General features: G+C 40.6%; 1 protein-coding gene across 3 annotated transcripts in view; it reads left to right on the top strand.

Annotated features, from left to right (window-relative positions):
• UBE2Q2 (ubiquitin conjugating enzyme E2 Q2) overlaps window positions 1–26,109 on the top strand; it is an 80,590-nt gene that overhangs the window by 14,553 nt on the left and 39,928 nt on the right. For 2 of the 3 annotated variants that reach the window (XM_037910251.2, XM_037910253.2), the window contains exons 2-4: window positions 7,531–7,635; window positions 21,087–21,191; window positions 25,253–25,309. In XM_037910251.2, coding sequence (XP_037766179.1) covers window positions 7,531–7,635; window positions 21,087–21,191; window positions 25,253–25,309 — 267 coding nt within the window. The remainder of the gene's footprint in view (window positions 1–7,530; window positions 7,636–21,086; window positions 21,192–25,252; window positions 25,310–26,109) is intronic. The other variant, XM_037910252.2, reaches the window with a different exon arrangement.

Raw genomic sequence — 26,109 nt, 5'->3', positions numbered from 1 at the left:
GGTACATCCGCACAAAAGCGGGAGGTGTAATTCTTGCTCAGACGGATGTATGTACACCTACTCCGCTGAAGCCAGTGCACTAAAATTAGCAATGTAACTATAGCTACAGGGCAGTGGCTAGGCCAGCCTGCCGCCTATGTAGCCATGGCTTCACTGTGTGAATTTTATGCCACTACTTTGAGCCTGACTACCTAAGGTGGGAATTATGCCTCCCAGCTGCTTTGTGTAGAAGAACTCTTGTAGTGCAAGTCCTCATGTGAAAGGCATGTACTAACTCCCACTGAAGTAAATAGGATGTGCATGCATGCACATCTGGGGGAAGACTTTTAACTCTCTTCCTATAATAAAAGTTACCGCTTCATTCCTGAGACCAAGACTCCTTTGTGTGCCGTCCCAAACAGTGGCTTCAGTGTCCTCTGCTAGCTTTTCAGAAGCAATTAACAAACCTGAACATTTTTAAGTGTTGTAGTGTAGTGACAAAAAATGCTGGGCAGAAATGTTGGCATAAGGAACATTATGATGTTCAACATTTTGTTAAGCAAAAACTATCAGCTAACTTAATTCTGATTCAAACTGACTATGGTTTATATGGTGTGGGGGGAAGTTAGATCTAATTTCTATTAATTATAAGAGCATGCTTAATTAAAAACGAGCTTACTGTTTTGATATTTTTTGATCCACTACCATGGCAAGATTGAGCTATTTAAACTACTTGATTTAAAATAAACACATAACTACTTTGAAAACTTGAGCTATTGCAACTCTTAACTCCAGATTTTAGTTTTTCTACTAACAATTAATAAACTAATGAAATATAAAACATCCAGTCTGACTAAAATGGGAAGAAGGAAAGAACTAGCAACATGTAAGTATATACACATAAAAACATTAATTATAGCCACACTCTACCATGGCAGAGTGGCGTCTAATAGATCCACTGTATAAAGGAGAGGTTCACTTGCTATATTGGGGTGGCCAACCTGTGGCTCCGGAGCCGCATGTGGCTCTTCAGAAGTTAATATGCAGCTCCTTGCATAGGCGCTGACTCTGCGGCTGGAGCTACAGACGCCAACTTTCCAGTGTGCCTGGGGGTGCTCACTGCTCAACCCGCTGGTCTGCTCCAGGCTCTGCCCCCACTCCACCCCTTCCCCCAAGGTCCTTGCCCTTCCCGCAAGCCTGCCATGCCCTCACTCCTTCCCCTCCCCCACAGAGCGTGCTGACTGGTCAGGCTGCCGGAGGGCAGGAGGCTCTGGAAGGTGGGAGCTGATTTTGGGGGCGGGGGGGCTGGGCTGGTGATTTATTACTGTGGCTCTTTGGCAATGTACATTGGTAAATTCTGGCTCCTTCTCAGGCTCAGGTTGGCCACCCCTGTGCTATACAGCTTGCAGGGGGTGGGATAATGAAGTTTGTGATTAAATCAAAACTTCCATGGTAACACATAACTAAGACAGCATTTTACTGTGACTTCACATACCTTAATTCTGTGTACTCTGGAAGTAATCTAGTTTGGGCTGTGCATAACTGCTACAGCATACTTCATAAAAAAAGAGAAAATGTATAGTGGTAACTCGTGGTGTCAAACAGGTAACAATTATATACTAAATACAAGTTCAAAAACATCCTTGTTAAGGGTAAATTGTCTTCAATAGTATATGCTTAGACAGAAATGACAAATCTGTCTACCCTATGAACAAGCTAATCTGCAAAAATAACTATAAAATTACAAAATATTCTATTACCTTTAAGAAGTCAGAGCCCTGACAAAAGGTAAGGAAAGCACATGTCAGGATGTGAAGCTTAGTGTCTGAATTGTGGTATCTCATTGTAACCTCTCATCCTTCCTTGTGCGGTGGCTTTATGAAGAAGCATTATGCCAACTAACAGACATGCAGTTCCAAAATTGTATTGCAGTGGCAAGCTCCTAGGGACTCTTCCCTCTCGTGTCCTGGGTATTTATTAATGGGCCAGATTTAACCGTTACCTTGATATTGTTTAGCTATTGGATGCTTTATATAGCGTGGGAGCTAGACAAAGGTTTGTGGTTTTTGACAACACAATCTGGCCTCTTGTTAGTACAAACGCTCTCCAGAATGTAAGGGTACTATGAGTGGTAACTGTATCTAGGTTGGCTGTAAACATTGAGCCTTTGTCTTCCGGCCTCAGTACACTTTTGGTGTGATGTAATTGCTCAGTATGTCAAGTGTTCTTGTTACTGAGCAATTTTTACAGTACACAGATTAACTTATAAAAAGGCTACACAAATTTAAGCCTGCAGGCTTTACTTGTAACAAATTCCTGCTCTCATTTGTAGAGCAAGAAATTGCTCCCTTGCAGAACTGCTATAAGACAACCAACCATTTTTGTGAACAGTAACTCTGCATCTGAACAGTATACAACCTCATCTCAGTTGAATTGTGTGGCAAAAGGCCCAACGTAAAGTACCCTTCAACCACCTGAGAAATAACGGTAATTAATATTTATAATAGTGGGTATCAATACAATGGTATTTCTTGAATTCAAGGGTTGCTTGCCTAAAATGCCAGAATTGGGCAATGAGTTATTTAGAGATGCACAGGTGATGCTGTTGTCCCTATACCGCATTGATATTCTTTCTTATCTTCCTCTTCGCACCACCAACCCCACTCCTCATCCCCTTACAAAAAAAAACCCCACCAACCCTCTCAGATCAGGTGCTTGTAGGTAGGTTTAGTCATCTAGTAAATTTTACAAGCCCTGGTTCTGCAGAGTAGTTCAGATGACCTCCCAAGCCATGAGTACAATAGAATTTTTTGCCATATCCTAAGTACCATGGCTGTTTGTTTCATTACAGATCTCAAGTGAGCTTCTTTATATTTACAGATTTGAATGTTTGAAATGCTTGTTTATATTCCATATTCCAAAATGGGTGGTGACTCATCTCTAGTATAACACAAATGATGTGTCAGAATAGTTATTATCTGCTCATCTATAGAATCTTTTGATGCTATTTATCAAAGCTGTTACTCACTTAAAATTGTGAATATATCCATCAAGAGTCAACTTTAAATACCTTGATTATGTGCCAAACTGGAATATACAGTAAGTGTGTGCATGCACAATTAGGTTAAAAACTGAAACATTAACTCACTAAGTTTTTTCTCATGCACTGGCTGCATAGGAATGGTATTGAACTTGAAGATCCTTTTCCTTTTGCATGTTCAACTCCCATTAATACTGTGCTTAGTATATGTCACTGTAATCTGCTTTTTCCACATTTACTCATTTTGTGTTAAAATGTAACATACAGCTTGAATATAGAAGAGAAAATAAAAGTGCCTAATGACACGTGCCATACAGAAACAGGTCTGGATATTGCCTGTGTCTTAACATGCTTCCCAACATAGGGTGAGATTTACTTTACTTGCAGAAAATCCAGTTAGTTAAGTGTTGGAGTGAGAAGGTGAAAAAAACATCCAATGCAGGATACTGCATATCTTATCAGCCACTCAACCCAACTTACATATTAGGACCACCAGATCCACAAATCTAGTGTTCTCCTTGGAGGCTGCCCTGCTGTCATTTCTCCTCCCCAACACAGTGGTTATTGTAAATGGTGTAGAAAGTATTACATGGGTCCTCCAGACCTTGGTGAATTTTGCTCACAAAGCTGAAGAACTCTGTTCTGGATATTTTAGTACTGCTGGGGGCACATGGTGATGTGAGAGAAGAGCCTTTAGAATGATAGGGAAAGAATATAAATAGAAAACTGTCTCAACGGATTCTAAATGCATAATTTGGAAGAATGGTCTGTGAGTAAGATGTTGTCTCCTCCCATCCCCCTTTGCATCCAAAGGCAGGTTGACACAACTCTGGGCAATTAACTAATCACTCTTATTTATAGAAGAGAATTAAATAGGGAGATTCATACTTAAGATTTGGATTGAATTACTTAATCAAATGCCCAGCTTCAATGGAAGTTGACAGTGTCTCTTTTTCATGAGATCATTTGCCTGGCTGGAATCACATGTATATCATCCCGGTCTCTCAAATAGCATTTAGTGTTTCTAAAATCTTTCCTTCTCTTTACCAAGGCAAGAATACAACTAGGAAGGTTCAGTAAGTCCACAAATTCTTGATGGAGTTTACTTCAATTAAGATGACCACTAAATATAAATCTCATGAGAAAAGGAAGAAAGTGAATAACCAAACCTGGCTGTTTTGGACAACTTATTTAATAAACACAAGTCTACTTCTGGAGATTTGTTGGCCTGATTTCGCCTTAGCTCATTCCCCCAAAAAAACCCAAGCTCTGGGTGCCATGGACAGAGAATTATTTCTGTATCTTGGAAAACACTTTTGACTATTTCTGGGAGCTAAAACTTGATAGACATCTCAAGGGTTCTGCTTTATTTACAACATGCTTGAAAACAAAGTGAAAAATGACTGATTTTTAACACTGCTCCTCACTATGTAACACACAGTCTTTCTGTATGATATCCTTAAGCAATTCAAACATTTAGGGAAAAGTAGCTTCTCTGGAGTCTTGTAAAACTCAGTTTTATAAAACCTGTCAGTTACTAGTAGAATTTTGTTACTGCTAATTTGTCTTATCTACTGACCTTTATAAACACTGAAGTCGGAATTTTTTTTGCTGTGTGTTGTTGGGGATGCATTCTGCACTCCACTATCTTTATTGCCAAAACCTGCTGCACCTTGTCTAGCCATATGACCTCTTGCAAAAATCAGCTTTTCTTCAATTAGAAGGGTTATCTGTGAAGCGAGTTTAGTGCTAATAAGAGCCAATTCTTCTATGCTTGTATTTCTCCATTTCAAAGTCTGGCGGTACATACTCTGCACTTCTGTTTTAAATACATAGTGATTTTGCAAATGATCAAAATGCCTAACCCTAAGTATGAAGATCTAGCAAAGTATTTTTATCCATTATATTCACTTCCAAAGCTTGTTCAAAACCTTGTTTGGGGTTTTAATGACTGAATAATAACGTTAGATCATAAGCTTTAGGGGCAGGAATCATGTCTTCTAGAGGGTGCTGGGAATTTTTACAGGGTACTGTAAAGCAAAGAATAAATATCACAAGAAGGAAACTGTGTAAGGACATAGTCATAGCGCACACTTGAACACTACTCTTAATTTCATTAGTCACTAAAACGGCCAGTAATCTTGCAGTAGCAATGGGAGTTAACTGCAGTTAGTAAGCTGTGAAATAAACTTTCACTTAAGCATAGTGATAGTGCGGCTACAATGCACTCACAGCCTGGAAAAGAGATTTTTGTGGTGTTTCCAATGGCTCTTCAGTGAATAAAAAAACCTTCATTTTTTGTTGTACAAAACCGGGGCAAGGGGGGGAGGGAGGGAGGAGAGGAGATGAGTGTGGTTTGATGGCAAATGTTATTCCAGAGAGAGGTTGCAGATGACAATGTCTGAATGTCTAAACTAGTGAAGTTCAGTGACTGACTGAGGAGGTGGAACATGGAACTTGGCCATCAACAGAGATCTTGGGCTGGAGATTTTCTTGGGCACAATTTAGTTTTTAGATGTGCATAGCCATGTGGTCATGATCAAGTAAACGGGGATGGGTGGGCAAAAGTTTACTACTGACTTGCATAATTTGTCTCACTTTCTGGGGGAAGCCACTAATTTCCCCATATCTCAACGACTTCTGAAGGATGGCAGAGGATTGAAGTGAGGCCTTAATATTTCATTACTCTTACAAATGCAAATACACTTCAAAAATATTCTAAATTTAAAATTAAACTACAGTTGTGTAAGTGCAGATAGCATCTCAAAACATACTTTGTTCTTTGATTTATTTGTTTACTATGAGGTTCAGCTGTGGCCTTGTTTTTTTTTTCTGGAATACGTGGGAGATAACGGAAGTGTACTGAAGGTGCATTTGCCTAAGCATAGTATCTGTCCACAGGGTTAGAGGCAGGTAGAATGCCGTGATATGTGCTGCATAGTGTATAGCATTTATACACCTCTTGGAGTTTCTTGCACCTGCCTTCTCTCCTCATTCCAACACTACATCTGCTGTAAGATGCTGTCTTGCTTTGGGCTTGGCAGACCCTGGCAATACCAGTCTATGGCTTTGTCTAACTGGACTTGCGTCAGTAAAACTTTTGTCATTCAGGGGTGTGGAAAAAAACACCCCACCCCGGACGACAAAAGTTTTACTGACAAAAAGCACCCGTGTGAACAGCACTTTGTTGGCAGGACAGCTCTCCTGTCTACAAAGCTACCACCGCTCATGGGGGGTGGAAGTTTTTTGTCGGGGGGAGAGCTCTCTCCTGCTGACAAACAGCGGTTACATTGCACGCTTTTTAGCAGCACGGCTGTAGCAGCACAGCTGTGTCACTAAAAGGTGTGTAGAATAGACATAACCTTAATTGTGCCTCTGTTTTGTGTGGAGTGCACAAAGCTGAAGAGGATCCTCTTACTAACCCATCTATGCTAGGACGGATGGCCTTTTGATCCTAACTACCAGGATTATTCAGTAACTCACAGCAGGCTTCTTCTGAAGATTCTGAGAATTACCTAAAAAGCTGCAAAAACAATTTGTAGGAATATTGAATGTTAAGTAAGGGGAGGATGGAGTGGTAGACTTGTCTTATAAAACTGCTACACTACTTGAAAACTTTGAGTTAGCTTTGGCAGCTTCTAAATAGCATAAAAGACTTGCTTTATGATTGTACAAAATTCTTTTTATTCTAACTAGTTTATAAATATTTGGCATTTTGCTATCAAACAAAACAAATTTAAAACCCTTTTTTCGTCATAGTGGTACCTTGAAAGCAGCCTTGAAGTAGGAAGATTTTGAGACCCTGCTCTCCAGGAGGCAGTCTTTAAACTCTGGAGGCCTTTCACAAGCCCACAGTAGCAGAAGCATAGATAAAATTGGTGCCTCTTAAAGTCCTGGTCTTGGAGGACATAATGGGGACATGTTACGTGAATTACTTACTCATGTACTCCTAGAGCACGCTGCCAAAGGAGTTAGGAGAAACTTGTTCTGGGGTTAAATGTTGGTGCCTCTTCTGTGGTGCTGTCAGGATTGTGAATAGGTACCAAATGCTTTCATGTTTTTGTTTCACATACTTGAGTGAGTCTAAAACTTTGTTGACAAACAGGAAGTTGGGATGTAGATATGTCTGACTCTTGTCCTTCAAAATATAGCTCTAGCTTGTAATATGTGATGAGTCTGACTGTACTAGGTTCATTGACTTTCTGTGGTGTCCACTGCCCTCCAGACTTAAACTTCAGAAGTGAAGGAAAATTACTTTTAAACCTCAATCTTATGTAGGTCCATTGTTGAACTGAGAGGAAAATAGGCTGAAAATTTAAAGTGGCAGGAAAAAGCTTGAATAACAAGTTGAGGTAGAGAGGCTGGGGAAAAGTTAATTTTTTCTTAAAGTAAATCCGAGGTAAAAGCATCAATGCTACTACATAATCTAACAATTTAAGTTAGTCTGACACGAATATTGTATTACTTAACTATTGGATGGTATGGATGTTTAACTGTCATTTCTATTACAGGAGTCTTATCCTTCTTCATCACCAATATGGTTTGTGGAATCAGATGACCCAAACCTGACTTCAGTGTTGGAGCGATTAGAAGATATTAAGAAGAGCAATACTCTGGTGAGGAACTAGTGTTTTTTTACTTTTTCATTAACTGCAGGTCAGATTGAATAAAAAGTGGTTTCACATCGCAAGGCTCCACTCCCACCCCAATACTTTTGGATGTTTGCATATACTTTCACATCAGAATGCAGGCAGCTCTTTTTAAAGTACTTGAATAGTAATTCCAAAAGGTTTGAGTTTTTTGGATGACTTGAAACTGTCTGAGAGAACATTTTGTTAAATTGTCAATGGTGTAACTTATACATTCTGAAAATATTTAAATGATAAATAGATTTGTACATAAGAACTTAAAACCTATTAAAATCTCTAATGGGAAGCATTTGAATATTAGTCATTGGTATTGCCATTATGCAGAAATTATAATTAGTTCATTACTTTTGGGGGTAGTTTAATGTGTGGTTTTAGAGTAAACGTGCTCCAGAATTCAGCTGGAACTGTGGTTTCCACAGCTGTAAAATTTCTCAAACTTAAACCTGAACATTTTTCAGAGTCTTTGATTTTAGTAGGAAAGATTTTAACAGATAACTAATTTGTCCTAGACAGTTTTGCAGTGGAGGTGGTAATGAAACTGAGCACTGACATGACGGACTTGGAGGACTGTAATGTACAGATTGTTTAAATTGAAAACTGCTGGAGTACAAGTTCTGTACCAGTAAAGACTGTTTAGTGGCATTATTTCTGGCTTGAGAACCTTTGGTGCAATTATTAGAATTGTATCAAATCAAAACATTTCTTATACTGTGCAAGGAAGGAATAGCTTATTTTAATATAATTCGGAAGAATTATTAATTTTTTGATACATACATGCTTAGTGTTTTTTTGTAATGCTGTGAACTCTCTACAATACAGTGAAGAAAAACCTGATGATATGCAATCAAAGTATACTTGTAAAAATCAGAAAACATTATTTTTCAAGGAATTTAGTAAGTTTCCTGCAGGCTAAAATATAACTAACTGCCTAACAAACTGAAATTTTCTTGTATTTTAAGGAAGGTGACTGGGACTGTCTCCAAGGTGGCTTTTGATTGCTACAATGTTTTTGTTTTGTTTTGTTTTTAAAGAGGGCGGGGGGCGGCGGGAATCATAGAATATCAGGGTTGGAAGGGACCTGAGGAGGTCATCTAGTCCAACCCCCTGCTCAAAGCAGGACCAATCCCCAACTAAATCATCCCAGCCAGGGCTTTGTCAAGCCTGACCTTGAAAACCTCTAAGGAAGGAGATTCCACCACTTCCCTAGGTAACCCATTCCAGTGCTTCACCACCCTCCTAGTGAAAAAGTTTTTCCTAACATCCAACCTAAACCTCCCCCACTGCAACTTGAGACCATTACTCCTTGTTCTGTCATCTGGTACCACAGAGAACAGTCTAGTTCCATCCTCTTTGGAACCCCCTTCAGGTAGTTGAAAGCAGCTATCAAATCCCTCCATATTCTTCTCTTCCGCAGACTAAACAATCCCAGTTCCCTCAGCCTCTCCTCAGAAGTCATGTGTTCCAGCCCCCTAATCATTTTTGTTGTCCTCCGCTGGACTCTTTCCAATTTTTCCACATCCTTCTTGTAGTGTGGGGCCCAGAACTGGACACAGTACTCCAGATGAGGCCTCACCAATGTCGAATAGAGGGGAACGATCATGTCCCTCGATCTGCTGATCCTACTTTTTTTGCAGGATATTAGTTGCCGTATGGATTAATATTGATTCATTATACGTTCATTTGTTTGGGGGGAGGGAGGGGAGAAATAGGGAAGTATTCATGTAATTTGCCTGAAGTATTCAGCATGTAGACTTGGTTCTTGACGTGTGGCTTTTAATTATCTGGATGTAAAAATCCACAGTATAAATTACATTTAGAAGACCATGCAGAAATAGCAAGGAAATTAACAACTGAAGGTGAAATTTACCATATGTCTTCCAATAATTAGACACAAAGGGTACGTCAACACAGGCATTTTGGAGCCTGCAGGAACAAGCCTTCCAGCCCAGGTTGACAGACTTGTGTTAGTGAAGCCTGCGCTAAAGTACTAAAAATAGCCCAAGGGGGGGGGATGGGCTTCAGAGGCTAAGGTCCAGCCCAAAGTGCTGTCTACATGGCTGTATTTAGAGTGCTAGCATGAGTCCCGCTAACCATAATCTGTCGATGCAGGCTGCAAGGTTCACTCCTGCAGGCTCCAAAATGCTGTGTGGACATACCTGAAGGGGCACCCCGTTAAAGATGTAATGCACCTGTTGGACCTTCCTATGGGAAGAAATATGGTAAACAGCCTTCAGCTGTGGATTTCCTTGCTGCTTTTGGTATAAGTAGAACATTCTACTAACTGTAGTTCTTGGTGTAGTATTTAATAATTTAGCTTTTTAATACAACCTTTAGCAGAAGGGGTTATAATGATGGTTATGTGTTCATGTTCTGGCAGTGATCATCAGTAAACCATATGGCCAAACAAATGGTGTCCTGGGATACCTGGTACAATTGAAGAACTTTCCAAAACTTGCTTGGCTTGTTGTTTAGTCTCTTTGTGAATTCATCGTTGTTCAGTGGTAACAAATTATTCAATAAGCATGGAATACTTTTGCTTTTGTATGGCTTTGGGCTGTGAAGCGATTAAAAAAATTAATTACGATTAATCGCACTGTTAAGCAACAATAGAATACTATTTATATAAATGTCTGGATGTTTTCCACATTTTCAAATATATTGATTTGAATTACAGCACAGAATACAAAGTGTACAGTGCTCACTTTATATTTTTCATTATAAATTTTTGCATTGTATAAAAATAAAAAATAGTATTTTTTGATTCACTTAATACAAGTACTGTAGTGCAAAATCTTTATCATGGAAGTTGAATTTACAAATGTAGATTTATTTTTTGTTACATAACTGCACTCAAAAACAAAACTATCTAAAAATTTAGAGCCTACAAATCCACTCAGTCCTACTTCTTGTTCAGACAATTGCTCAGACAAACAAGTTTGTATACATTTACGCGAGATAATGCATGGCATTGTTGTAGTCGGTGTTGCAAGATATTTATGTGCCAGATGTGCTAAAGATTCATACATCCCTTCATGCTCCAACCACCATTCCAGAGGACATGCATCCATGCTGATGGTGGGTTCTGCTCAATAATGATCCAAAGCCGTGCAGACCAATGCATGTTCATTTTCATCATCTGAGTCAGATGCCACCAGCAGAAGGTTGATTTTCTTTTTTGGTGTTTTGGGTTGTGTAGTTTCTGCATCAGAGTGTTACTCTTAAGAGTTCTTAAAGCATGGTCCACACCTCATCCATCTCAGATTTTGGAAGGCACTTCAGATTCTTAAGTTTTGGGTTGAGTGCTGTAGCTGTCTTTAGAAATCTCACATTGGTACCTTCTTTGCATTTTGTCAAATCTGCAGTGGAAGTGTTCTTAAAATGAACAACATGCTGGGTCATCATCCAAGACTGCTATAACATGAAATATATGGCAGAATGCGGGTAAAACACGGAGCAGGAGACTTACAGTTCTCCCCCGAGAAGTTCAGTCACAAATTTAATTAATGTATTATTTGTTTAATGAGTGTCATCAGCATGGAAGCATGTCTTCTGATATGGTGGCCGAAGCATGATGGGACATATGAATGTTTAGCATATCTGGCATGTAAATACCTTACAATGCTGGCTACAAAAGTGTCATGCGAATGTCTGTTCTCACTTTCAGTTGACATTGTAAATAAGAAGCGGGCAGCATTATCTCCCATAAATGTATACAAACCTGTTTGAGCGATTGCCTGAACAAGAAGTAGGACTGAGTGGACTTGTAGGCTCTGAAGTTTTACATTGTTTTGTTTTTTGAGTGCACTTATGTAACAAAAAAAAAAAAATCTACATTTGTAAGTTGTGCTTTCACGATAGAGATTGCACTTCAGTACTTGTATGAGGTAATTGAAATACAGTGCATATATTTGTAATAAAAACAATATAAAGTGAGTACTGTACACTTTTTTGTATTCTGTGTTGTGATTGAAATTAATATATTTGAAAATGTAGAAAAACATCCAAAATATTTAATAAACTTCAATTGGTATTGTCTAACAATGTGATTAAAACTGCAGTTAATCGTGATTTTTAATTGCTATTAATTTGAGTTAATCGCGTGAAAGTTGACTGCATTTAATTGACAGCCCTAGTTTAGATAACTACATGAGAACTTGTGACAAGGCAGTAAACTTGTCCATGGTTTGTCATGCTGAATTTCATTGTATATATGCAGTGTCTGTTTGTGTGTGCAAATACTAGTTGGTGCCCAAGAAAAGGTCATGGCTGGAGGAATAAACACAGATTTTTGGTTATGTACTTCATCAGGAATGCTACCTTCATAGGGAAAGAGTTAGTTATTTTGTTACAGTCACACCTGGCAGTGACCTGTTCATCTCACCATTGTATTGTTTTATAGGATATACTGCCTGTCCAGGGCCTCAGAGGGGCAGGTGAGTGGCTTAGTCAGACAGCCATGGATTCCAAGCAAGGCCCAGAAATAACTGGGGCCTGTTAACCTCTGTGGAAACCAGCCTGGACCACACAAAAGAGAGGAGCTAGCTGCCAGAGGCTGGGAGTGGCTTAAGAGTAAAGTAGCCTTGCTGAGGGAAATCTGCAGGGACCCTAGACTTAGTAGGGAGGCAGCGCTAGTGTCAGGTGTGCCTTTTGCTGCTATCCCTGTGTAAATTTCCCCCAAATCTGGTCAAGTTGTATGCCTCTGAAAAATTGCAGTTTGTACATGCACGGGAGAGGCTTGTTACAGTTAGATCCCTAAATATTCACTCAGCACCAGGCATGCTCCAACCTGGGGTGAACAGGACTCTTCCTGGCAGCCAGAGGGTACTTTTCTGGGGATAGGCACTGAGAGCAGGGAGACTATTGCTCCTGTGTTCTCAGTGCACCTGCTACTGGTGCCCAGTCAGAGAGGAGGAAGAAACCGCATGTCTCAAATGCAGGGAGTGTGGCGGCGGAGGCATTCAGAGGAGGGGAAGGTGAGTGAGTGGGTTAGCTGAGGTATATGGCAGGGGGCAGAAGGATGTCTGAACACACTCTCCTCTGTGGCTCCTGGGTCCAGTTTGAGGTTCTTAGTCTCTTCTTTCCTCTGTCAGTACGTAGCTGTAAAACCCACTGACAGTATATCATCCCTTTCTAGTGGCTTGTCCACATAGAGGAAAACCGCCTACTAGAGCTACTAGTTACATCATTAAATTGAGTGGTAGAGATCTGTGCTGTGCATCTGAGGATCTGGACCCTACTGATGAACCAAATTTAGGCATCAGCATGGTTCCACATGATAGCACTTGGGTTTTTTTTCCATTTGTTTCTTTAAAAAGTGGGAAGCTACTATTTATCCAACTATACTTCTTTAAAAAATTATGTGATTTAAAGACCATCATAATGCATATGCACAAGGGAGCCAACTTAGGGTTGCATGGACAACTTTATTTCTGGCATTTCTGAAATTTTGAGTGCTTGACTTTGCAACCTTGATAATGTGTTTTAATATTTTTTTTGACACTATAGATGTCTGTAATGTGGATAAGTTAATGTAACTATGAGTATATTAAAACTTCCCAATTTATGAATTAAAATACTTTACATGTTCTTCACTGAAATAAGAAAATTTCATTAATCTCCCTCATGCAAATTATTCGAACAGTAGCAGCTGTATTTCTGCTGGGATCACTAAGGGTATGTCTACACTACAATTAGACACAGCTGGCCTGTACCGGCTGACTTGAACTAGGGGGCTCAGGCTAAGGGGCTATTTCATTGCAGTGTAGTCCTTTGGGGCCAGGATGCAGCCTGAGCTCTGGGAACCTCCAATCTCACAGGGTTCTCGAGCCCAGAGTCCAGCCAGAGCATGAATGTCCACACCGCAGTGAAACAGCCCCTTAGCCCGAACCCAAGTCATCTGGCATGGGCTAGTTGCAGGTTTTTAACTGCATGTAGATGTACACTAAGGGATCATGTAGGATGGAAGCTTCATTTTTGTTCTGCTGAAACTTCAAACATCTACAGAACATGCTTGGATACAATATTTCAGTCATAGCAATAGCTGATGTTTCTCTAAATTGTGTGACATATATGAAGCAAGATATTTTCTATTTTTCCTCCCCTTCCCCTTCATGCTGTCCCTCCCTGTCATATTCTCTAGCTATTTCCTAGAGTGGAAGGCTAGCACTTATTGCTGTATTGCTATATATTCTCTTATCCAGTGTGTTTTTCCTAGGTGGTCAAAGGTACTATGCTTCACAGTGGACCGAGGGAATACATTAATTTTACAATTAAGGATCTCTAAAATTCTTTGTGCCTTTGTGCTGTAATGGAAAATCTCTAAAGAACATATAAAAGGGCTTCTTGTGTGGGCCGGAGTTAAATAAAACTCGTCATATTCATCATACGTGAATACAGGAAATTGAAATGAATGTCTAAACACCTCTTGGAACTATAACACCATCACAGCAACTGCAAGAACAAGTTCTCAGAACCCTTGAGGGGTATAAATAATTTCATAGCTCTATTTGGAGTCACTCAGTTACCACAGTATAACTCAGGTGCGTGCAAGACTATTTCACAGTTCTCCTGTGGTGTTTGTGTTTTTAGGAAAATGTCCTTCTGCCCTCCTGCAGAATCTTTTTTGATGTAAGATTCTGCTAAAAGAACAAGTATCCTGATATTAAACTTACTAAAAAAATCTAAACAGGCAGGTATTGAGATATGAGATGTCTCACCCAGTCAGCCTACAATGAAACTTGCCATTAAAATGGTGCAGAAGTTGGGGTGGGTAGGCCTCTCATCAGCCACAGTCATAGCCCTCCAAGAACTTCTAAATCATCATGTTATGGCACCTCTCTCCTGAAGAGTCTCTGGCTTGTCAAATGTAGACACTACTCAGATACCTTACAGGGAAGAGGAATCTAATACGCAAGAGTCACTGGTGTTCTGGCTTAGAGATTGAATATTTCTTGGGTAGCCTGTATCTATAAGATCTAACACAGATTTTCTGAGAATTTGGGAGCATTTAAAAAAACAAACAACAAAATGTACACAGCACTTAAAGGTGGATTTTAAAATAACAGACCTACAAGTATATTCCCTTACCTAAACTTAACCTCTATGCCCATCTCAGGCAGGTTTGTCTTTATTCTACATCTCTGAGTTGGGAGAAACAGCCTACATGCTTGCAGCCTTCTCCCTGTCTCTGACTGTCGGTCTTTTCACTGATACATCCTGGCCAGTCTCTTTCCGCTCACCCAAAAATAATGCCTTCCTTTTCTAGGGTCTGTGTGGTTTTGTAAATCTTCTTTGATCCCAGGTTTAGCCTTGGGAAGAGTAAAACATCATAGCATGGATGGAGCCAGCGAGGTAAATTCTCCTGCTACTTGATGGCCCAACCATCGTTACCTTAACTCCTTTAAAGCTGTGTATGTAAGGCTGACTTATTTCTGCCATGGCTTTATCTCACTTGCTGAGTTCTGTAGCTTCCTCTGATTTGGCACTGTGCATTCAGGCAGGTCATAGTACAAAATTGGCCAGAGAAATTGAGTCACACAACTAATACGGACACTTTTCATCACCGCATCTTTATACATTGTTCTGACTGCTGGGAAATTTGTGGCTTGCTAACCTTGCTGATTTTAAGGAAGGTGGTGGTGACCCTTATCATGGAGAGCTAGTGTCTGAGACAGATTGTTGCAGGGAAACCCTGGAAATAGCTAGACTGGATGGGAAAGAATGGCCTTGTGGTTGACGTCAACTGGGGTTCAGTTCCCAGCTTTGCTGCAGCCTTTCTGCGTGACGTAAAGCAAGTAGTTTTACTTGATGTCTGTTTCTTTTTCCGTAAATGAGGTTACTTGCATACCTCACAGGACAGTTGAGACCGAATTTGAGCTGCTCCAGAGGGAATGTGTTCTTGAATTGCTAAGTACTTTGTACTATCCAGAAAGAAGGGGGTAAGGTAGGAGATAACTGGGTCTGTGGGTAGCACGTGATGAGATGCCTATTGTACACTATTTCCATACCTGTTGTGATGGATTTGGTCACAGAGACCCCCTTGGGACGGTCACCTGATGTGCTGAAACTACCTCTAAGCCTGTTTTCTTTGTCAGCTTGGGACTCCAGAACCCTGCCTTGTTGAGTCAGACACGCTAGCCTGTTGCAACACAGACCCAGGTCTGATCCACACCCCCAAAGCTGCAGGCTTTAACCAAAAACTCCTCAGCAAGTCACTGATCTCCAGCATCCAGACACCCAGCTCCCACTGGGATTCAAACCCTAAATAAGTTAGTTTTACTCTATATAAAGCTTATACAGGGTAAAAGCCGCGATTGTCTGCCCTCTATAACACTGATAGAGATGCACAGCTGTTTGCTCCCCCAGGTATTAATCACTTACTCTGAGTTTACTAATAAACAAAAGTGATTTTTATTAAGTATAAGAAGTAGGATTTAAGTGGTTTTAAATAATAACAGACAGAACAAAGTAAGTTACCAAGCAAAATAAAACAAAACACGCAAGTCTAAGTCTAATACATTAAGAAACTGAATACAGGTAAATCTCACCCTCAGAAGTGTTCCAATAAGCTTCTTTCACAGATGAGACTCCTTCCTAGTCTGGGCCCAATCCTTTCCCCTGGTACAGTTCTTGTTAGTTCCAGCTCAGGTGGTAACTAGGAGATTTCTTATGACTGGCAGCCCCCTTTGTTCTGTTCCACCCCCTTTTATATCTTTGGCACAAGGCGGGAATCTTTTGTCTCTCTGGGTTCCCACCCCTCCTCCTAAATGGAAAAGCACCAGATTTAAGATGGATTCCAGTACCAGGTGACATGGTCACATGTCCTGTGAGACCCCAAGCCTCCATTCTTCCCAGCCTGACTCTTAGGAACACAGGAAGGCTTGCAAGTAAACAGAGCCACTTACAACTAATTGTCCTGGTTAATGGGAGCCATCAAGATTCTAAACCACCGTTAATGGCCCACACTCTGTATAATTGCAATAAGACTTCAGAGAAATACTTCATATTTCTCACTTCAGATACAAGAATGATACATTCGTACAAATAGTATGAACGCACTTAGTAGATTACAAGTCTTGTAATGATATCTTACAAGAGACCTTTTGCCTAAAGCATATTCCAGTTACATTATATTCACAGTCAAAGCATATTTCCATAAACATATGGAGTGCAACATCACACCTATCTAGTAGGGATTAAATAATTTGGAAGTTGGTCTAAGCCACCCGACTTCAATTGCTGGAAGCAAGGAGGAGCTCCTCTCCATCCTCTTGGATGCAGGAGAGTGGAAACCTTCTCCCTTCCAACCCCTGACTGTGGGAGCTTCTCTCATCCTTGAATCTCATTGGGAGGGTGAGAGGCAGAAAGTGGCTTTTTATTCTCTCGTAACCCCCTTTATTTCTCTTTTAAAAGGGGGAAGCAAGGACAGAAGTAATGAGACTTCTGCAATCACACCCCACCCTATGCTACGGCTCATAGGCTTGTTCTCTGCCCCCACTAGTAATAGCAGAGCCAAATCTTAGTCCTTAGTCTACACTACTGGGTTAGGTCAATGTAAACTGGCTTGCATCAATCTTGCTGTTGAAGTGTCTTTACTTAAATTTGGCTCCCGCTGACATAAGTGCTTTTCTGTGCTGATTTAGTAACACCACTTCCCCCCGAGGAGCAGCGTAGAGTCAATGTAATTAGGTCAACACACTGTTCAGTTTACACACTGTGTTGCTTACATCAATTGTTACTGGTTTTCAGGATTCGTCCCACAATGCCCAACACTGATAATACAGTCGATACAAGCGTTCCTGGTGAGGACGCGCACCGCTAACACAAAGCGAAGTGCACGCGCGCACACACAAGTGATATTTAATAACTACGGTGGCTGTATGCTGATGTAAGTTAAGTCTACGTGATTTGGTAGTGTTGACATTGCCTTAAAAAATCCATGTGCTCAAAAGCTATAGATAGTCATGTGAAAAATGACCAGATTCTTTAGAAGTTTAACTACAGCTATTGGGCCTTTAGAAATGTTCCTACTGGGGAGTGCTCTCTTACAATTAAATTCACTTTTTACAATAAAATTTTAAATAATGTTGACTCAGTTATCCCTGAGTTTTAGTGCTATTATTCTATTCCCAGGTGTACATACACACACACCTCCCACCCCCCAATAGGCCCTGTATACGCATGTGGTAGAGATATCCAAGTGATATTTATCATCTGCCTTTGGCTGCCTTATCTGCACTCCACCCACTAATCAATCTCCTTAGGACTCTTAGCATTCAGAATACATAGAAGTGTCAGCTGCTTTTAGAAAATAAATAGAAAGCTACAGAAAAATAGCACAACTCATGAGGAGTGTGGTCTTCCCAGCTGTGTTGCTAAAATCTTTCCACCACATACTGTTTTCCTCTAGGTGTATAGTGGTAGTACACAGGCTTTATGGGCATGACCCATGTTATTCATGAGGAGTTGTCAGGATGACCTGCATGTCTCAGAGACATAGAAAGTGTGGCATAAGTAAGATACAAAAGAGCGACTTTAGGCTTTTTGTTAATGTACTGGTACTGTAATTCATAGCCTTCTGCCTGCAAGTAACTTTCCTTTTTAAGGGAAATCAGGCTACAAAGGGGGAAAACACTTACTCATTTCCATTTTTATAAACTTTTGAAAGCAGCTTTTCTGTCATCTAAGAGTCCCTAAAAATCACAGTCTTGCTACTAGTCTGAGGTAGAAACAAGTGCTTCATGCTGTTGGAAAACGTGGATTTTCAGCTCTAGTGGGATAAGGTAAGTATATCTAGCTCAGCTAATCACAAGGCCTTGTATCTTTAAAATGGTTGCCAATTCCAGGACTAGTGATGTAAAGAAATATAATTACTAATCCCCATGGCATCTAAACACCAAAATAAACTAATTGAAGTATCTGCATTGTCCTGACTGATGATCTCTTCTGCAGACTTGATGAGCTAGATTGCCTCCTTAGGGATTCTCCTTACAGGGAAATACTTAAAGGGAATCGGGGCTTTCTAGCCTAAACCTAGCTGCTTCTAATGCAGGAAGATCTGTGTAAACAGATATCTTGTTTTGCACTCTGAAAGTGGCAGGAAAACTCTCTCTCCCTAATATCTTGTAGAAGGGAGATCTACGCCTGGCAGCAATTTAGTACCTTATGTCCAGCTCCTGCAGGTAGGGTTGCCAACTTGGAGGTTTTGTCACATGACATAATCTTTAATTAAAAATTAATCTTTAATTCCTGGAGGCCGCAGGACAATCCTGGAGGGTTGGGAACTCTATCTGCAGGCTTCATCTTCTGTATTATAGTGCTGTCAAGGTTCCTTGCCCACTCTGAACTCTAGGGTACAGATGTGGGGACCTGCATGAAAGACCCCCTAAGATTATTCTTACCAGCTTAGGTTAAAAACTTCCCCAAGGTACAAACTTTGCCTTGTCCTTGAGCTATATGCTGCCACCACCAAGCGTGTTAAACAAAGAACAGGGAAAGAGCCCACTTGGAGACATCTTCCCCCAAGCCCTACACCCCCTTTCCTGGGGAAGGCTTGATAAGAATTCTCACCAATTTGTACAGGTGAACACAGACACAAACCCTTGGATCTTAAGAACAATGAAAAATCAATCAGGTTCTTAAAAGAAGACTTTTAATTAAAGAAAAGGTAAAAGAATCACCTCTGTAAAATCAGAATGGTAAATACCTTACAAGGTAGTCAGATTCAAAACATAGAGCATCCCTCTAGGTAAAACCTTAAGTTACAAAAAGACACAAAAACAGGAATCTGTATTCCATTCAGCACAGCTTATTTTACCAGCCATTAAAGAAAAGGAAATCTAACGCATTTTTAGCTAGATTACTTACTAACTAACAGAAGTTCTGAGACTGCATTCCTGATCTGTTCCCGGCAAAAGCATCACACAGACAGACCCTTCGTTCCCCCCCCCCCCCCCCCCCCCACCTCCAGATTTGAAAGTATCTTGTCTCCTCATTGGTCATTTTGGTCAGGTGCCAGCAAGGTTATCTTGGCTTCTTAACCCTTTACAGGAGAAAGGGTTTTGCCTCTGGCCAGGAGGGATTTTATAGCCCTGTATACAGAAAGGTGGTTACCCTTCCCTTTATTATTATGACAAGTGCATAGTCCTTGTGGAACATAGAGGAAATATATAATCTGCAATCACTGCTTCTTTGCCTAATTCATGTTTGAGGGCTTGGAAAGGAGGAAGGAAGGAAACATTTTGTGATAGAGATGGTTTTTTTTGGTTGTTTTTTTAAAGTGGGTGTTTGTGAGTTGCTCAGAGGTTTGGAATGTTAGTAATCATGGAAGTGAATTCATGCGAATAGTTCAAGTGTAGTTGTAAGAGGCAAAATTAATGCCACTATTCCTCATCTGCAGAAATAAATTTATTCTATGCAGGGAAGTGGGAAAAGGCATAGGTCTCCTCCCTCTTTTTCCCCCTCCCCCATCTGACCCTCCTCTTCCCTTTCCTCCACCATCAGCAGCCTGACATGAACCATGAATACCTACATCTGCCCTCTGTGATTTTGAATGAGTGTTGTGACGTAGTGCAAATCTGAGTGGTGCGGCAATCTATGTGCCTGGTTGCAACACCACCCAGTCTCATTGTCACTAAGGTTTGGCCCAGCCAAAAGGTGGTTGGACCATGATCATGGTGGTCCCACCCACTCCCCAGTTCTGCAGCCTATGTTGTGGATACCATGACCATGAGAAGTCACTTCATTTACATATTATAACTTTATTGCAAGATACAGTAATCAATAGCACATTAAGAACTACTGGAATCCAATAGTTCTAGTAATTTGGGCTGAAATTATGCCTGAGCCTATTACAGGAGGACAGGTGTGAGGAGAGGAGATTGCTCTTCCTCTTATCCCTGCACAAGGGCCAGTCTCATTGCTTATACTGGGACTGCTAGCTCCCACTGCTCTAGGGGTGTGTTAGCCCAAAGTGGGTTGGAAAAGGGTAAGGCCACGGCCACATGGCTCCAGGCTGCGTTCATATTTAAAAAGCACACTTCTCCAAGACAGGAAGCTGGGAGATAGATTGTGCCTCTTGAGATGTAATCCATTTCACTGCTCTTAGGGTAGAGCAGCTTCATGGACATTGCTGGCACAAATTTGATCCTTGAGCTGTGAAACCCAGAAAACTTTTACCATTTCCATTGTTGACTTGCCATGCTGGTGGTTTCCTGATTTAGGAATTTATAGGAGTGTGATCATTATAGAAAAATGAGTGCCTGGAACTTAATTACTTATGTTACCATTCTTTGGACTTAATACTGTGCGGACTTATTTCTGTACGTACATGTTAAAGTGATAGGCTGAATGTTCAGTATCTTCTGCTGTAGAAACTTGGAAATGTGTTTAAAATAAAACTTGTCTTTTAATTTTTATAGCTTCTTCAACAACTGAAGCGATTGATATGTGACCTCTGCAGATTATACAACCTTCCTCAACATCCAGATGTTGAGATGTTAGATCAGCCATTACCAACAGGACAGGTAAATCCAAAAGATCTAGACATCTACTGGAAATTAAAAGCCTGTTCTTTAATTCTAACAAGATTGTATACAGCAAGAAGGAAAGGAATGATCTTAAAGGAGCCAGTGTTTGGACACAAAGCACTATTGCTTTATACCAAAACTTAGGGCACCTGTCCTTCCTTTTTAATTTTGTTGTAGGATTTACTTTGACAGAATAATGTACAGCTCCCCTTTCCCCCATCCCAATTCCCAGTGAGGGAGAGGTTGTGGGGAAGTGTTCATGTGTACAACATCTGGACTGTCAGTTGTGAACTTGGCCCAAGATTTTAGTTTGGGGATTCCAAAAAGAATATTTTCCATCCGTTGTTTGACTTTTTCCCCCATGCTTTTGGAACAACTTTGAGTAACTATTTTCATACTCATTCTTTTACTGCATATATCAGTAGATCCTTAGTGACCAAAGGGCATTCCTTCTCCATCTCCCCATGCTTGAAGCAGCTAGCAAGAGGCATGTTGACAGTGATTGCCTTTTCTATTATTGTTTTCTTTCTTCTCCTCCTCCTACCTATTTGCGATCCTTTGGGCTCCTCTGTCAAAATTAACTCCACCATTCCCCTTCCACTCAGCTGTCATCTACTGCCTCAGAACTCCTGGCTCCCCTCTCTTCTTCATCTGTCATCTACTCTTATCCATGGTGACTTTAATTATTACATTGACTGTCTCATCTGACCTATTGGCCTTCTACCTTCTCTCTCGCCACCTCATTCAGTCTTCAACCCGGTCCCTGACTCAGCTCTGTCACATAAGACAGCCATTCCTTGGACCTAGTCTTCACTAAGCTCGGGTCTCTTTATTACCTCTCTTGCTGAATTCCTGATCTCAGGCCAATATGTCAGCATCCCACAACTCTCTTTTGTGACTTTCAGACTATCAACATCTCTGAATTCTCCACTGTTCTTGTTGTCCTTCATATCCCTAGTCTGTCCTCCCAATCTGACTTTCACCCACTGCACTGCTGCCACCGCTACCCCTCTCCACAAACGTACTTAGCTCCAGCCATGTCCCGTATTGGCTCCCATGGCATTGAAATCTCTGGAGAAAAATCTAGAGAACTTCTGCCCATGCAAACTTCCCCTTTATCTTTTGCATTACTGTCTAGCCCCCTAAATGACTCTACTACTTCCTCCTTGAATCCATTGTCTGTCTGCCATCTTCAACTGCTTTCTCAGTCCCCTCTTCTCTTCTGACATGTTGCTTCATCTTCAAGGAGAGAGTTGTATTTTGTTATCTTCATTTAGTCCTACTTTCCTGCTGTTGGTAGTAGTCACTGATCTTTATCTCTCACCTGTTCTCTTCCAACTCATACTCCCCTGACAGCCAGCCTTTCATCTTAAACCATAAAAGTCTCCTCTGTACACAGAATGGAAGGGGTCGAATAAGCTTTGGTAAGCCACATCATCTTAAAAACAAAAGCTTTGACTCTGACTAATATATTGCCTCCCCCTTCTACTTCATCTTTCAACTTAAACAGTCTGCCTACAACCACTGCATCAACTTTCTCACCTCAAACCACTGGATCTACTGTAATCTACCTTCCACGATCTCCATTTCATGGAAATTGATGTCACTTGCTCATTTTCTTTCTGGCTATCATAGGGGGCCTATATTCAGTCCTCTTTGATCTCTCATGTGCCTCTGATACTGTTGATTCTTAACCTGCATTTTCTTGGCTTTCATTACTGTTCTTTCCTGGTTCTCCTCTTACCTCTCCAGCCACTTTTTCAGTGGTTTCTTTGGCGGCATCTCCTTCTCTGGAAGAGGGGTCCAAGAATAGAACCCTGAGAGACTCCACTCACATGGGCCTGTCTACTCTCAAGTGTACTTCTCCACTTTGGATGTCATATCTAGCTATCTTAGACATATCTGTCTGGATGGTTTTGTTATCTCAGGCTCCCCAGGGCCACAACTGAGTATCTTTTCTCCCAGATGCTGTGTTACAATTAACCCCACCATTCTCCCTGTCAGCATGGGCTGTTGTTACCTGGAATTTTCAACTCCTCCCTTCTCCACCCAAATACATAAACATCCATGCAGTGCCATCCTGTTGCTCTTTCCTCTGATGCTTCAAAAATTCACCCACTCCACTTTCTGGTCCCCATAGCCAAATTGCTTAGACAGCCTAACTCGCTCCTGCTTTAGCTATTATAATCTTTTGTTAAATAATTTACCCACCACAACTTGAGTCACTTTTCCACTTCCCCATGTATTGCAGATAACATCTTGATCCTATCTCACAGAGCCTTTGCCTAAATCTGACATGGCTTTCTCCTTTTGTGTTTTCAGCTATTTAAATATGAAATTTCATGGTGTTGTAATTGTAGGGGTCCTGACCCAAAAAGGATTTGGGGGGGGGGGTGGCTTGCGAGTTTGAGGGGGAGGAGGGGTTGCGGTACAGCCACCCTTACTTCTGCACCACTGCTGGTGGAGGCGCTGCCTTCAGAGCTGGGCAGCTGAGAGCAGTGGCTGCTGGCCAGGAGCCCAGCTCTGAAGGCAGAGCCACTGCCAGCAGCAGTGTAGAATTAAGGATGGCATGGTATGGTATTGCCACCCTTACTTCTGTGCTGCTGCTGGCAGGATACTGTCTTCAGAGCTGGGCACCCAGCCAACAGCCGCTGCTCTCTGGCTGCCCAGCTCTGAAGGCAGTGCAGAAATAAGGGTGGCAATACTGCGACCCCCTCTAAAATAACCTTGGGACCCCACCCCTGTAACTCCTTTTTGTGTCAGGGCCCCCAATTTGAGAAACCCTGGTCTCCCCCTGTGAAATCTGTATAGTGTAGGGCAGGGGTTCTCAAACTGGGGGTCAGGACCCCTCAGGGGGTCTCTAGGTTATTCCATGGGGGGTCGTGAGCTGTCAGCCTCCAACCCAAATCCCGCGTTTCCTCCAGAATTTATAATGGTGTTAAATATATAAAAATATGTTTTGTTTTTTTTTAATTTAGAAGGGGGGGGGTCGCAAATCAGAGGCTTGCTATGTGAAAGGGGTCACCAGTACAAAAGTTGGAGAACCACTGGTGTAGGGTAAAAGCACACAAGACCAGATTTCATGGTCCATGATGCATTTTTCATGGCTGTAAATTTTGTTAGAGCCCTAAGTATATGTAATAGGCTCTGAGAATATTCCTTTTATTTGTATGTATTAAGATAACAACATGGCTTCTAAACTCCTCTAGAACAGCAGATGATTGTCATGTGGTAACATAACTTATAGTAATGACTAAACTGGAATGTGACTAAAGATGAGCAAGATTATAGTTGTATAGTATATCTGTCTTTCCCCAGTTACACACAAGGAAAAGGAAACTCCGCTCTGGGATGGACTTGTAAGTCACTAGATCATCATAAAAGGAAGTAGTTTCACTGAACAGTTCTGGTTACACCAGCAAACTGGAAGCAAACCTGAGATAATCTGCAGCAAATTACTGAAGAATTAATTCAACTTGCAGTTCCATATAATATGTGACAATTCATTAAAAATTTGAACTAAACTGCATAGTCAGTATTTTATAATAATTGTTGCACAATTCATATTTACTATAGAAGTAAACAGATTTTAGTTAGCTCATGACTTAATTGAGGCCATCATAGGATCCATGTGGACTCTGAATGTTCTGAAAACAGATGACTGTCATGACCTCAGAAAGCTATCTATCGCATTTTAGTAGTTTACCACAGTTAACCACTGTCTTTAAATAGATATCCTTTTTAAGCTCCCACTTTGTTAGATTTAATGTTACAATAGTTATGCTAATAATGGCATGGCAGCATGTTAACTTGAACTTTGCACATAAATCTAGCTCTACCACTTTTCCTGGTAAGGGAGTAAATAAAACTGGGCTTACCTCACCTTTCTGTTTGATCCTTTTAGATTAAGCTGCAGTCCTGTGTGAATCTTGGTAAATGTAAATTTTCATATGTACTGCATTTCTTTCCTGCCATACCAGAGCTGCTACTGTGATGCTAAGCAAAAAAATAAATAAAAAAAATCCATACAATTCATGAACCCTAATTTTATATTCCAGAATGGAACGACGGAAGAAGTAACATCAGAGGAGGAGGAGGAAGAAGATATGGGTGAAGTATGTGTTTCTGAGAATGTTATATTGTAAATCTGATGTTTGTGTTCAAGAGGCTGCACGTTCCTGGCCTTGATTGCTAACGTAAACAAAATGCACATATTCCTAGCAAAAAATGGGCTTCTGAAAAGTGCTGCAGTATGAACGTTGACCAAAAACTTTGAAGTTTTACCTGACATTCTCAGATAACCCTTCATCCATGAAAATATAGTTTCTCAAAGTATTCTGCTGAGGATGAGGTATTTGAATGTTGAAACGTGGACATCTGTTCATTGTTTGTTCCAACAGTATATAAAAAGCTTGTGCCATATCAGCAAGTTTGCATTGTAAACCCTTATTTCAAATAGTCTATGAACTGGCTTTGTTTATGTTTTAAAAGGTTTCCCAAGTTGAAACTGAGGCTTCATGTTGGGAGCAAATTTGTTCACTAACTCTCATAAATCAGCTGAACAATTTAAAAAAAAAAAAAACAACCCCAAAACCCTTAACTTCAGATGTATTGAAGAGGTAGAGCAAAGTGTGAAACAGCAGAGACCAAACTTTAAGTGGGTAATATGATTGTATAGCAACATGATGCTAATTTTAATAAATTTCATATATGCAACTCCCACCTCAAATTACTTCCATAATATGCTAGAATGGCTCAAAGAGAAGCAAATGTCTGTGTTTAAACAATATAAAGGTTTTATTAGACAAGAACTACTCAGGCTTAAAATTTATATTTTAAATAAAAAGGATATTAAATACAACAAGGGAACTGTTTTTGGAACAGAGAATTAATACAACTTTTTCAAAAAGAACCT

The sequence above is a fragment of the Chelonia mydas genome, chromosome 10 (assembly GCF_015237465.2).
Source record: "Chelonia mydas isolate rCheMyd1 chromosome 10, rCheMyd1.pri.v2, whole genome shotgun sequence".
In the NCBI taxonomy this organism is placed as follows: Eukaryota; Metazoa; Chordata; order Testudines; family Cheloniidae; genus Chelonia; species Chelonia mydas.
Note: the sequence above shows the minus strand (reverse complement) of the source record. Positions and strands in the feature narration are given on the sequence as shown.